Source organism: Caenorhabditis elegans, chromosome X (genome assembly GCF_000002985.6).
Source record: "Caenorhabditis elegans chromosome X".
Lineage (NCBI taxonomy): Eukaryota > Metazoa > Nematoda > Chromadorea > Rhabditida > Rhabditidae > Caenorhabditis > Caenorhabditis elegans.
In genome coordinates this window covers 12,007,848-12,021,501 of record NC_003284.9, presented here as the reverse complement: position 1 = coordinate 12,021,501, position 13,654 = coordinate 12,007,848, and the positions used below count along the sequence as shown (strand labels likewise).

General features: G+C 36.0%; 2 protein-coding genes and 4 non-coding genes across 7 annotated transcripts; 2 read left to right on the top strand and 4 right to left on the bottom strand.

Moving 5' to 3' along the window:
* Positions 1-289: 289 nt before the first annotated feature.
* ucr-2.1 (Peptidase_M16 domain-containing protein) lies at positions 290-3,073 on the bottom strand. 2 transcript variants are annotated; one of them, NM_077611.6, is made up of 9 exons: positions 3,034-3,073; positions 2,926-2,967; positions 2,705-2,801; positions 2,474-2,637; positions 1,931-2,212; positions 1,364-1,515; positions 1,002-1,296; positions 734-865; positions 296-523 (listed from the first exon to the last, which is right to left on the bottom strand). In NM_077611.6, the coding sequence occupies exons 1-9, from the start codon at positions 3,061-3,063 to the stop codon at positions 443-445; spliced, it is 1,275 nt and encodes a 424-aa protein (NP_510012.2). In that variant the 5' UTR covers positions 3,064-3,073; the 3' UTR covers positions 296-442. The 2 variants fall into 2 exon arrangements, with proteins under 2 accessions (NP_001379251.1, NP_510012.2); NM_001392857.2 differs by lacking the exon at positions 2,926-2,967 and having other exon boundaries at positions 290-523.
* Positions 3,074-3,458: 385 nt separating this feature from the next.
* Positions 3,459-7,248, top strand: nmat-1 (Nicotinamide-nucleotide adenylyltransferase). Its single transcript, NM_001392856.1, has 6 exons — positions 3,459-3,544; positions 5,314-5,403; positions 5,451-5,557; positions 5,734-5,857; positions 6,710-6,934; positions 6,978-7,248. Exons 2-6 carry the CDS (start codon positions 5,326-5,328, stop codon positions 7,104-7,106), a joined length of 663 nt encoding a protein of 220 aa, NP_001379025.1. The 5' UTR covers positions 3,459-3,544; positions 5,314-5,325; the 3' UTR covers positions 7,107-7,248.
* A 2,526-nt stretch (positions 7,249-9,774) lies between these two features.
* W06B3.6 lies at positions 9,775-9,950 on the bottom strand. Its single transcript, NR_072201.1, has one exon. It is a non-coding gene; the product is annotated as an Unclassified non-coding RNA W06B3.6 (non-coding RNA).
* A 2,430-nt stretch (positions 9,951-12,380) lies between these two features.
* Positions 12,381-12,516, bottom strand: W06B3.4. The gene has a single exon (NR_072200.1). It is a non-coding gene; the product is annotated as an Unclassified non-coding RNA W06B3.4 (non-coding RNA).
* A 1,035-nt stretch (positions 12,517-13,551) lies between these two features.
* On the bottom strand, positions 13,552-13,605 carry W06B3.5. Its single transcript, NR_072198.1, has one exon. It is a non-coding gene; the product is annotated as an Unclassified non-coding RNA W06B3.5 (non-coding RNA).
* On the top strand, positions 13,552-13,605 carry W06B3.3. The gene has a single exon (NR_072199.1). It is a non-coding gene; the product is annotated as an Unclassified non-coding RNA W06B3.3 (non-coding RNA).
* Positions 13,606-13,654: the final 49 nt, after the last annotated feature.

Genomic DNA, 13,654 nt, shown 5'->3' with positions numbered 1-13,654 from the left:
TCATTTTTCGTTTTTCTGCTCATGCTTCATCTTTTTGTTCAAAACCAAAACCAAAATCCAAACACCTCCACGGTGGTATTCAACTTTTTCAAACAACAAAATTAGTTCCACTTTGATACGCTATGGCTAACAAATTTTTAGCACTGTTGCGTTTCGGTAAAAAGACCATTGCATTTACTAACCTGTAAGTTAACTGAACAATGTTGAAATCTTCTGAAAACCTGCTCATAGAAGAACCTTAGAACCACAGTAATTAACTTGTAATTTTGAACAAAAAAAAACAACAAGAGCTAATGTTTTTCCTTTATTCAGAACCTTTATCTGAACAGCTTCTACAGCAAACAACTTACACAAATAAGAAATTGGAAATTTAAATTTTCAAAAATTCGATCTGCCATAGACCTTATGAGTTTTGTTTAACTTTAAAAAAACTTGTAACAATTTATAGCTCGTCGAGATATGGGACGAGTGATGTGCTTCCATATGCAGCCAACGAGAGTTTTCCATTGACACGGGACAAGGCCTGCAAAAAATGTGCATTTTTTCATTGAACTCTACCAGCTGCATTAGAGTTTTAGTGTTTCAAAACGAGAGTGGAGAATTCAATTAGTGAAATTGATACTTTGAATGCATACACATACGCACTCATAAATGTTTGATGAATTGCAAATTGAAAGCAGTGTTTTTTATTGAAGCCTAAATCGCTTGCAGTTGCAGATAGTGCGAAACAAACCTGGGTGACGTCTTGGGCAGTGACTGCGCGGATAGCGTCGGCGAATTCGCGTGGAGACACCTCTACTCCGGCAAGCACTTGAGTTGCCTTCTCCAATGCGACTTCAGATGCGTGTTGAGCGTCGGAAAGAACCTGGAACAGAAATAATTAATACAAATTTCTATGCTGACTTCTATCATATATTTCCATATTTCAGTCATAACATATCCCATATTTGAAAGTTCGGATCACGATTTTCAGTGTTTAATATCTCAGCAACGACTCTTACTTGAACGGCCGCCGTGTTCTTGGCGTTGTCAAGACCATCGGCTTTTGCAGACTTGATGGCAGAGGCAATAGACTTGGTGACTTGAGTAATCTGTGTGTTGCAGGCAGCGAATTGAACTCCGACGAGTCCGGAATCCTGGTAGTTGACATTTACGGAAATAGCCTCTGATGTGACTTTTTGAGCGGCGTTCAGAAGAATCTGGGCGACTACGGCTTGGACAGCAACATCCTTGACAGATGTGATGGCGGATCCTTCTCCGGCAATGGCAACGTATGAGCGATTTCCACGACCATCCCTAAATTAAATTTGATAATTTACTTTTGTAAGGTTTGTTTGTAAGCAAGGCAAAAAAAAATTCTCACTTGCGGGCTTCTCCTCCAAAATATTTAGCTGGGGTAGCCTTGGCGGGCTGGTTCTGGGCCAGTGGGAATTGTGTGCTTCCGGCCTGGACCAGAGTGTCATGATCGACGTTGACACCGACCAGAACAGCTTCACCGGCAACGAGTCGTTCCTTCTGAAAAAGAAAATATTGGGTTGAAAATTGATTTGATATGTATATCAAAAACAATAGAATAGGTATACCCAACGTAATTTTTTATTAGTGGCAGTTTGCCCAATCAACTGGAAAAAACACGGAAGTCCGTCTTGTGTAAGCTCAAACTTTGAAATTCGTCAGTAACCTTTCAATTTTTCCGCTGCGGCCTACGATTTTTCTAAGCAACAAAAGGTTTGGAGTCGAGCAACATCAGGAGTTTGTACACCGCCAAATTTTCGAAACGTTTTCAGATTCTTTCAGAAATTAATTATTGGAAATTATTTTAATACATGCCGTTTTTAATCATTTTCAATACTATGAGCAACTTTAAAGTCACTTTAAAAAATCATTGCACAATTTGCCACAAGCTCCAAGTTTTCAATTTAAAACTCACAGCAAAAGCAGACAAGTCCTTGGCAGAGACGTTGTTGACGCTGTAGTTCGAAAGTCCGAGTCCTCCATTTCTGAAGGCAGCCTGGTGAAGTTGCTCGAAAGCGATGGTGGTTCCGGTGAGGTATGTGGCGTCAGCTGGAAGAGTGTCGTGCTTAACATCTTCAACATCCCATGGCTTGAAAGCATTATTTCCGAGCTGTCCGAGAAGTGAGAGGACCACTGCGGATTGGTCACGAACGACGTTGACTTCAATAGCGAGCACATCACGGTTGGAGACTGCGGTCTGGAATATTTTATTTTTACTAAATCAGTAACTTTAATACATATTTCCAACTCTAAAAGTAAGTAGTACTACAAACTCGTCATCATTAAAACAGCTGGTACAACTAAAAATGAAAAACATTACGATACCCTCACAGATAGTTAGGTCGCAATGCATTCTTTTAGTGGTTTTATTATATTTAATGAGCTCTTTTTATCTCAAAATACTCCCGCGTCTCCTTTTCTATCATTCACTTTCTCTCTTGCTCTTTTGAGTTCGTACCAAGTTTCCTCCATTCTGAGCTGTATTCCAGACAAGCGCCAACCCTGGGAAGTTTGGAGCATCGCGGCCAACACTGTTACGGATAAGGTGGGTAAGTCCTTGCTTGTTGGCTGGTTGGTAACGGCTTCCGGCGCGGAATGCCAAAACAATTGAAGAAGTGGCTCCTAAACAAAAAAAATGATTTTGTTAATTGATTTTTGCTATGCTTTGCTATATCCAACGCCCACATACCGTTTAGTTCAACGCTTGATACGCGGAGACCATTTTCCAAGACAGTTGTCTTCTCTTGAACTCCAGCAGATTTGGCTGCAGCCGAGACGAAGCGCTTCTGAATTTTTTTACTTTTTTGATTTGTTTTAATCGAAAAGTTCATATTTTTGCTCATAGAAATTCGGAATTAGTTTTTAGCTGGGTAAGAAAAAACTGCAATCTAGGCATTTATCAACTCTCACCAAGGCAGGCAGAACATTTCTTCTCAATTGAAATTCAGTTTTCTGAAAACGATTTTCAATTATATCGATGAAAATTTCCCACAAACATTTTTCGAATTAAATACTCACCGCAACAGTTCCAGATGGGCGCGACAGCATAATTGTAACCCTGAAAAAGCAATTTTTTTTTCTTGGAAAAAAGCGAAAATTAAAAAAAAATATGCAAAAATAATGTTTTCAGCAAGTTTTTATGAATTTTCACTAATTAATATTAATGGTTTTGGTATCATAAGAAAGATAATTAATTTTTCTATTTAAGTTTACAACATTTCTGATAAAATATAAAAAGTGAGCATTAATATAAGCTGAAAACAATTGGGCGGTCGATAAATACGTGCGTCTCAGCGGGATGCTTTGTCAATAGAGCGCGCTTGCAGACCTGCGGCCGCGGCCTAGCGAGAGTGTGACTAGCCCCCAAGTGTTCTGTAGTTGCTTGGAGTGTGACGTTTGCCAGTGGGTAATGAAAGACGCAAGGGAGTATATAAAATATTACGGGCGTGTTTCATAGTGTGACCATTGCGAAATTGAAACTTATTTCAAAGCGATAGTGTTTTGAGGCATTGAGTAATGCACTTGAAAGGTAATTGTTTATCATTTTTAAACTTTATTAGCAATTCATTAAACAATTTTCCACATTGTTTTCTTCCTATTTATATCAATAAATATGAGACACTGTGTTTTAGCAAACAATAATCTCAGTTCGATTGAGACTATGTTTTCTACAGTGCGTCCAACTTCTATAGCACCCCCCTCCAATTCGGCCGTTTGGAGCTTTTCAAAATATTTTCGGAAAAGTGTTAGTGCAGTTCGATAGCAAATGTTGAAAAACCTATGCACCCCAATTTTTATCATGATATCTCAAAAATCACGGAAATTAGGTCAAAATATCTGAAAAATGGCCGTCCAACTTCTATAGCACCCCCTCTGATTTTTGACAAATTTCTGTAAATTCGGGGTTTTCTTCGTAGTTAATGAATTTAGTTTGTAAATAACTTCACACCAAAATAATCAGGTGGTTTCACTTTCACATTTAAAAAATAAATATAACACTTGAAAACACGTGGAATGCCTGGGATTGTCCTGGAACGTTCTTATTTGCTTCAGAGGCCATATCTCGGCTCCCAATGATTTTCGCAGCACCAAAATTGATCAAAATGTTCTTCTCCGTCTATTCATTACTATGTAATTAGTTGTAGAAAGCATTTATTCATATGAACCAAATGGTAAAAGGAGCAACTTCAGTGGTTTTTAAAAGGTTCGATTTAACCATGACAACGAGCGTTCGGAGGCGCAGAGCTGAAGGTTTTGACTTCGTATTGTACAGAACTTCAGCTCATCCTGCTCAAATGTCTTTGAAGCTTCGATTTTAATTAGAAGTCTTTGAAAATTTATACGGAAAAGATCATGAGACCGCTCAAAAAAGAGGACAAAGGCAAAGCGAGGCCGCAAGTCTTTTTTTCAAGCTAACATGCGAAAATTTTAGACAGAAAAGTAAGATATACCTTTCCGAATGACGATTTTGCTAGTTGTATTTATAACTCAAGTTAAATTTAGCGAATTCGCTCATTGAATCTTTTTTTGGTCAAGTAATGCAAAAGCTACCAGACAAAACATTGAACCTGCGATTGTAGATGTCTGGCATCTGAGTTACCCATGGATTTCCACGGATTTGTTGTTCATATATAATAATTTTTAATTTTTGCTATAATGTAGTAATTTTTAGTTGAAAATGTATTCCCAACCATTATCTCTGCGCCTCCGAACGCTCGTTTTCATGGTTAAATCGAACCTTTTAAAAACCACTGAAGTTGCTCCATTTTCCATTTGGTTCATATGAATAAATGCTTTCTACAACTAATTACATAGTAATGAATAGACGGAGAAGAACATTTTGATCAATTTTGGTGCTGCGAAAATCATTGGGAGCCGAGATATGGCCTCTGAAGCAAATAAGAACGTTCCAGGACAATCCCAGGCATTCCACGTGTTTTCAAGTGTTATATTTATTTTTTAAATGTGAAAGTGAAACCACCTGATTATTTTGGTGTGAAGTTATTTACAAAATAAATTCATTAACTACGAAGAAAACCCCGAATTTACAGAAATTTGTCAAAAATCAGAGGGGGTGCTATAGAAGTTGGACGGCCATTTTTCAGATATTTTGACCTAATTTCCGTGATTTTTGAGATATCATGATAAAAATTGGGGAGCATAGGTTTTTCAACATTTGCTATCGAACTGCACTAACACTTTTCCAAAAAATATTTTGAAAAGCTCCAAACGGCCGAATTGGAGGGGGGTGCTATAGAAGTTGGACGCACTGTATGTAAGAATGTTTTTTTGAAACAGAACAATTCCACTATGGGGACCGAAAAAGTTGTCATTTTGGCAGTCGGGTCATTCAATCCTCCAACAAATGGACATCTTTGCATGATGGAGGTATTTTAGGTATATCATCAGTTAACGTTATAATTAAACAAATTTAGGATGCCAAGTACTCACTAGAAAAGTCAGGAAAAATAGTTCTCGAAGGAATTATGAGCCCAGTCAGTGATGGTTATGCGAAAAAGAGTTTGATCAGCGCTAAACATCGGTAGGTTAACTGTGTAATGCGACAATTCAAAAAAAGTTTATACACAAAAAAAACACAGAAAACAATATTTCCAAATTAATTGAGTTACTATGTTCGCAATAATATTTAATTCAGTTTTTTGAAATCAGAAAATAATATGTAATTTTATGTAACTGAACACAAAAATATAATTGCAGTCTTGCACAAACCGAAGCAGCAACTTATGATTCTGACTGGATTCATGCAAGTGGTTGGGAATGTGCCCAGTCTGAGTGGACTGCAACTGTTAATGTTCTGAAACATCATCAGCAGGATGTGAAGGCAAGTTTATTTCTTTTCGATAATCTTTGAAAAATACATCGCTCAAAATTTTTTCAAAAATATATTTCCCAGGAGTGTTTTTCAAGATGAGTGGGCAAATTTTGGAAACCATTACTATGTTGCTAGAAAAATTGATTGAATGTTTTTATTTACAGTTAAAAATGGAAAATACTCAGTTTTTCTTAGTCGACCAAACAAAATAGACTCATATGAGTATATCTAAATAAAATGCCACTTTTGATGATTCACTTTCCTTTTTAATTTAATAAGAGTTGGAAGATTTGAGGTTATTACGGTTTATTAAGGATAAACTAATAGGGAAAACACCGAGTTAATGGAACATGTAAGGAGGGGAAAATGGCAATAAGTAACACAAGTAAAAGGAATTAGAGAAGACCTCGAATGAGCGTTTCCGGCTCCTTATATAGGGGAATTGGGCGGGGCCAGGAACATTCCAGAATGATGACAATTGGAGTTGGCGCCGGCAATTCAGATCCGCGCGCCGTCCGGTGGGGCGCGCTTGCATCGTGACCTCCAAACGTTGGCAGGCCTAGTCGTTGTCTTGGGCAGCGGTTCTGGCCGGATAACCGTGATGTTATCCGCTACGACATCACTTGCTGGACCTGTAAGACTATACGGAAGTAATGCTCTTGTATGGCGGTGGGAAAGTACAAAGATCGTGAAGATTCTTACAATTTGCTAACATTTGACTCTAGTAAAATTGACAAACACGAATGAAAATGAAAATTCAACCGTTTTTCTTCTTTTAGAATTGAATTTTTTCTTTAGTTTAATTATGATTATATTAGAAGAAATAATGTATTTGCTTTTCTTATCAATTAATAATTACAGAATAAACTCGGAAGTGATGTGAATGTGCTCTTGTTGTTTGGAGGTGACGTCATCGAATCATTCGACAAGTTTTATGCAGATGGAACGCCAGTTTGGGATCGTGAAGATGTTGAGGAAATCATCTCTGCAGGAATAGTCGTCCGATCGCGACCTGGTTCAGATCCTGAACAAACCCTTAAAAAATTGAACCTCAATGAAAACTCTGACAAAGTGCATTTCATCAAGGTGACTAGAAAATGCCTGGAATTAAGAAATATTGTTATTTCAGAATGCAATCTCGTCAAACTCAATAAGTTCAACAAGTCTTCGTGCAGCTCTGAAAGAACATCGCTCTATCAAATACACCACACCAGATTCCGTAATCAAGTACATTAAAGATCATAGACTCTACGAATGAGCCTAAATTTTTTGTATTTATTGGTTGCTATTAGAATTCACTTCGATTGCCTTACTATGTGTTGAGGCGTTTCGGGATTTTGCAAGATGAAAAACTTAGTCTAATCGTTATTAACAACACTTATAAAATGAATAATTATTTTTAAATTCTTTCGACTAACAGAATCGAGTTTCAAGTTCTTTTTTTTAAACTAGAGTTAATTACCCAGTTTAAAAATGAGTAAGAAAACCAATATCTTGATTTTTCATTCAATCTGGAAATTCCATCAAGATAAAATGGTTTGAAAGTAATATTGAATTTAGCTATGAAATGATCAATGTTAGTCATACAATGTGTCTTTTAAAAAATGGGCGGAGCTTAACGGTCAAGTGCGGTTCTAAAAAATTTTTAAAAAGTTTCTCATGCCTTAGAATTATGAATAAAATTTGTGATAAAATACTGCTTACTCCGAAGTTATTTTTACGTGAATTAAAAAAGAATGCGGACATTGAATTTTTCCCACGTGAACTGGCTCTCTCTCTCTCTCTCTCTTCGCTCGGATTCTTATATTAAATTAATTTTTTTAAAACCACCGGGTGTCGTGGCGGGCGTCTGTAAGCTAGCATATTGGCGGTAGAAAGCGTGAAGTTTACGACATGCTTTCGATTCTGAATCATCCGATTCGAAATCAAATTAGTCTTCTCTACTCGAATGGGCATGGCCGCCCAAAAAAAAAAAAATTTAAACTTTTCTGAAAGTTATTCATTTTAGCTGAATACGGTAAGCACGATGATCTGAAACCAGTGTATCTTTTAAATTGCATTTTTCAATTTTAAAGAATGGGGAAAATGCACAGCAATTCTATACAATTTTGAATTGAAAAGAAGAACTACGTACGGTTTTATGTTTTGCGAGATTAAAAATCCTTGTTTGGCAGAACTATTCTTACTCCTAAAAGTTTAGAAACGCATATCATAGTTCAAGGTTCAGTTAAATTTTTTTTCATTTGAGATGTTCCGAGCTAGATCAGCCTGATACATGAAAGAACAAATAATTCAGATGACCGACTTGAAATTTTATCGCTGATTGAAATACCTGTAAAAGCAAAAACTGAGAAAACAGAAAGGCGTTTAGTTTTATATGCTGGTCTATTGTGGACCGTGTACATCAGACAACTCAACTTTAGTCTTGAAACTGTGCCGGAACTTTAGAAATTCTTGTTGCACTCGAACAAATTCAGCTCCTTTTCTGATTTGTGAAAAAAAGCTTTTCAGATGTATTTATGCGGTTTTCGATATTTCTTCCAGTAACTCAACAAATTCGCATCAACTTCATCTTTACCTTTACACCAATTTACCGGTTCGACACCTTCACACGACCCTCAACCTCTAGCCCGTTCGTTCTTTTTTCAACAAAAGCGCCCTCTTCCTATCCTCTTCTACCTTTTTTCTTCTGTTTCTTCCGCGCCGTGTTTCTTTTCAAATTTGCCCGATTTTTCATTAGATGTTCTTGTTTGCATTTATTCTCAAATAACTCTCTGTCGACGTCTTTCAATTCGGTTCTCAGTTTACTCTTTTTTTTCAGGGACACAAAAAAGTGCGTGGGTAGGTTGATGAGTTAAAACAAATGGTCGCTATACAGTAATCTAGTTCATTTTTCAACTTTCATTGGCATTGATGACGTAGGTAGCACAAAAGTGAAGCTGAAAAACAAGCAGAAATGGGTCAAAGAGTTTACTCGATTTGTTTACAACATTTCAAAAGGTCATTTTACAGTAGACTGAGCACTCTCCGTTCATTGAACGAACATCTTTTTTTCCAGGAATTTTGAAAATAGTTTTGGTATTTCAGAACCTGTTAAATACAAACTTTAAAGCAAGACTACTGTCTCTACGTAGTTGATTAAGAAAGGCTTGACAGCAAAATACCAGTCTCAAATTGAAATTAAAAAATGATAGTTCTCAATTGTTACACAACTATGGATAACTTTGTGTTTTGAATTTATCAAACATTGCTTTTCTATGCGAAAAAATATATTATAAATATAATTGTACAATCGTAACCAAAACATAACAGCGATTTTTCGCTAATTTAGATATTTATAAGCTTATTTGTTTTTTAAAATATATATGCTCATGGCAGATTGGCGTCTTGACAGTTTATTTTAATCGCTACTCAATAAAATGTATGCTTGAAAAGTAATCATGTATTAATACATACTTCAGTAATCCAATTTGTTGTGCTGTTTTATCTTAATCTCTTGCGGCCGTGTTCTCCCATTTTTCGAAATCTTACATTTCTCTTTCTTATTGATTTGACACATAAATGTTATGAAAATGTGCTACAAAACTTATGCATTGCGGAAGCAATCAATCGCAGCAATAAACAATAAATCTTTGGACATTTTCACGGCTTGCATCAAAAAATAAATCTCAAATGACCCAAGACCAATGTGTAACATGCTCGCGTCCGTCCGTTCTATCTCAACAATTTTCGTTCCTACTTATTTTTTAACACGGCAACCTTAATTGACAACAAAAATTTTTTGGCGTTTCTGGTACATAAATACAAAATTGTATCGAATTTCTTTTCAGTTGTTGAACAGTATCAGAAGTTTCACCCAACTTTCGAACTTTTGACATGAGAATTCTGGGAGAAGATAGTTTGGCCATTGTCCTCGAACCCCTAGTGGCATTAGTTGAAATTACGCAATCGAGTTTGATTCTCACTTTTCTTTTGCTTTCACTTTTCGTGTATACTCAAAACTAAATGGTTTGTTTTCTTTACCGATTACACCGTCCTTTCTCATCGTTTGAAAACTTCCAACATCTCGGAGCTGATTGTTCTTGATATACACTAAAACAAAAATATGAATGTAGTTTTATTTAGAAATACAAATGAACGACAAAAATTGTTTTTGAATGGGGAGATTTCTTCTTAACATTAAAATGTTCAGCTCCACTCCTAAAAGTAAAATTTTTTTCAGCTTGCAAAAAATCTTAATTTGCAAACGGTAAGTTGAGCTTGTAGGCTTAGAAAATACTACTTCTCAGTTTAACACTGAAATGCCTTGAAATTTTTGGGGTACAGCTACCGTGCAGACATGAAGAAATACTAAAATCTGACCCAAATTTTACCAGAAAGAAAGTTCGAACTCTCGGAAACTTGTTAGAAAATTTCCAAATCTTGAAAAAATCTAAGTATAAGTTAGAAAGATATTCGATGGTTAAAGTCGATTAGTCCATATTTTTCCGAACTTTTTTTAATCGAAGATTATTACGGCATTTCCTTTATTAGTCTCCTACGGACCGATTGAAAATTAGGCTTGCATGCAAGACTAGTAGAATAAATATAGTAGATAGAACTCTATTGTTATATTATTGAACTATCAATTTTTGCCTACACCACAGTACTAAACAGTGAATAAATGTGCGTGAGTACGTTGCTTATAATCTGCTTACGTTCTTTTCTATATGAGTTAGTGACACAGTAAAAAGAGATTTTGCGGTGCGAAAGCAATACATATTACATGTACTTTACATTAGTTTTTGGCATCTGTAACCACTACTACTTCTAGTCTCGTACGCTAATACGACCGGTCCAAGTGGTCCAGTTCCTCTCTTGTCGTAGTTTTTGTTTCAACCATTTCTGCTTGGTTGCACTCCAAATACTGATTAGTTCCTAGTTCTCAGTGTATTTCTACTGTGTATCATTTCGCATGAACCTCTTATTTGATTAAAACTTAAATTTTACGTTTTGATGGAGTCTTTTTTTTATTTCTTAAATAAGGTTTATTGGATGAAACGTTTCTTAAATAAAAAAAAATATTAGAGTTTAATTTAAACATCAATTTGCACAAAAACAAAACGCCAAGATGTGTTTTTTAGTCAACTTCAATTTCAGGTAAAAACACATCACAGTGACGTGTTTAAAACATATGTATCTAATTACCAAATTTCCTCTAATAGTATTGCACCTACAAGTAGTGTTGATACCCTACGAACCAATCAAAAAACCCCCTTCTCCCATGCAGTCTCTATTGATATTACGGTCTCTAATAATTGTGCTCTAACATATTGGCAAACCATAATTTTGTGAAAATTCAAAAATCGATTGTTTTTCCAAGATTGTGCCTCCGTCGAAAATTCAAAAATATGTCTTACATGCAATACTAATAGTAAAAATGCGGTACTCCAGTGAAACATAAAATGTTTTTCTTAATAGCTTTTAAACCCATAGAATACCAAGCTCGAATTCCCTACCACAGGTTTTAGGAAATCATTTCCCCTCTTTCGACTATTTCTGTCTCTTGTCAATAAACACGATCACTTTCTTGTCTTCTTTCATCCTCTGAGACCATATTCCATTACCTTTAGAAATTGGAAATAAAGAATGAATCAACAGAACAAAAACACCAAAGACATCACCATCACCACCACGTATTCCATTTAGGAAGTTTCTGGTAGTGAGGGCAAGTGGGAGACCGGTCAGTGTGAATGTAAGCTAATGTGTTTATTTGTCCGAGAAAAATGAGGAGAAAGAGTGCGGAAAGGTGTGTATTTGTTATATGGGTGTAAAACACGGAAGGAAAGCGGTTTTTGCGGGACCGGAGAGACTAGAGCCGGTTCATTTTTGTCATGTTCCATAAATTTGCAGACATATGTGAACATTAAGATAGGCGGCCTCCGATTTTTGATGATTAACTCTTTTTATCGCCAATTATACGGCTTCTTTAAGATACATAAAAAGGATTATGTTCCGTTTGACTACATAAATGTCCATTTCTCATCGATCAGGTGATTTTTGATTTATTAAAACAAGCTCGAAAATTTTCGGATAATGAGTTAAATTCAGCTATACTATAAACCTTTTAAGGCAAAACCTTCGATTTGTCTTTAATTTCTCAAATATAAATACTTTTTTTCGGAACTCTGAAACTTTTGTTGGGGCAGAACTTATTGGTATATTTTTTCTTAATTTAAAAAAACAAAATTGAAACCTAATGTTACAAAAGTTTGAAATTACATTCAATATGGCATAAACCGAATTGGGCCAGACTATTCTCACTGGGAAGTTGAGAGTTTTAAATTTCACAAAAATTATTTGCCCGAATGCCCAACCCTCTCAACCGTATGCAATTTTTTTGTTATATTATGTAGTACCCACCTCTCCTCATTTTCAAATTTAAATCCCTCCTGTACTGTCCCAAGCGAATGTTCTTTGTGACTGATGGCCTAGCAATTATGCGCAACACCATCATCATAATTATGTATGAAACTACTGCCAGAACTTTTTTTTTACCTCTTTTAAATTTGTGCGATGCGCGTTCACTCACTGACCCATATCGTCCGTCCTCCCACTGAACTTCCTAGGACATGTTATGGTGTTCGTTTGAAATCCAATTCCGCCTGACTGCCTTCCGTCCAGATCTTCCTTCTTCTTCTTTTTGATAGTCCCGTCAATGTTTCCTGCTGCTTCTTACGGAGATTTGTTCATTTAATCTCACACACTCCCTAACGCCTTATCCGTCAAGTTTATTTTATTATTTTTATTTTGTCAAAAGACGACCTTGAAGCCCACCCGTGGAATATTTACGGACACACCCAAAAAAGTGTCCATAATTTTTAAATATGTAATAAATTGCATAAGCATTAGAAATCAGATTAGTGATCAGTGTTGAAAACCTGTAATTAGAAGTATGCTTTTTTTGCTATTAATAGTATTCATATAAAAAGGTTGACGAGATTAAAAACTGATTTTCGTCATTTTCTACTATACCGGAATGAATGATTTATGAGTAATAATCAATGGGCATGACACCGCTTTTCGAAAAAAAAAACTACCTTTTTTTCAAAAACTCTCGAGTCTCTACCTCTCGCGACAGTTGTGAGGAATAGAGCTACCGTTTTTTGTCAGTTAACTTTGCTCCCACATTGCTAAGTTTTGGCAACTTATAAACTCTTTTGCATCTTTGCATCAATGATTTTTCTCAACCTTACTAGTGAATTATACATATTTTTGAATTATACACTTTACTAGTAAATTATACATATATAGTAAACATTTTTGTAGAAGAAAATCATACTAATGATATATTTTGGCGGTACTCTTAAGACCTATCAAACGGTAACCCATAAATTACCTCAATCTTCTTTTCATTTCTTCCCACTCATTATTGCAACTTCTACCCTCTCAAAGACCCTTGATTTCTTGACACACCCAGAATATTTCTTAAAAAAGGTAGAAATCGTAAATTACCCTGTTGGACAATACGGAAGATATCTCATTAGGCCGGCAAAGATATATAGTAAAATGTATTTCTCGCAGCAGGGTGACCTTCCTCGGGCAAAATCCGCCTACTCTAGAGCGCGGGCGCGCCAAACCTTAGTTCTACGCCCTCATCTCACACAGGTGATATGTTAGACATATGATGATGATGGTGAGATCATCTTTATTTTTCATTAATTTTGACACTTTCAAGTGGCAGGACACCTTTCCGTTTTAACCTTTGTCATCAATCTCATATTCTCTCATTACGATCACAAGCTTCTTGTTTCCAAGCGCCTCCCG

Excerpts from the sequence above, each read along its gene's own strand:
- ucr-2.1 (NM_077611.6), bottom strand. The coding sequence starts at position 3,063 with ATGCTGTCGCGCCCATCTGGAACTGTTGCG. Across the intron at positions 2,638-2,704 it reads ATCAAGCGTTGAACTAAACG|GAGCCACTTCTTCAATTGTT; the intron begins GTATGTGGGCGT and ends TTTTTTGTTTAG. Across the intron at positions 1,516-1,930 it reads AGGACTTGTCTGCTTTTGCT|AAGGAACGACTCGTTGCCGG; the intron begins GTGAGTTTTAAA and ends TTTCTTTTTCAG.
- nmat-1 (NM_001392856.1), top strand. The coding sequence starts at position 5,326 with ATGGGGACCGAAAAAGTTGTCATTTTGGCAGTCGGGTCATTCAATCCT. Across the intron at positions 5,404-5,450 it reads GACATCTTTGCATGATGGAG|GATGCCAAGTACTCACTAGA; the intron begins GTATTTTAGGTA and ends AAACAAATTTAG. Across the intron at positions 6,935-6,977 it reads ACAAAGTGCATTTCATCAAG|AATGCAATCTCGTCAAACTC; the intron begins GTGACTAGAAAA and ends TTGTTATTTCAG.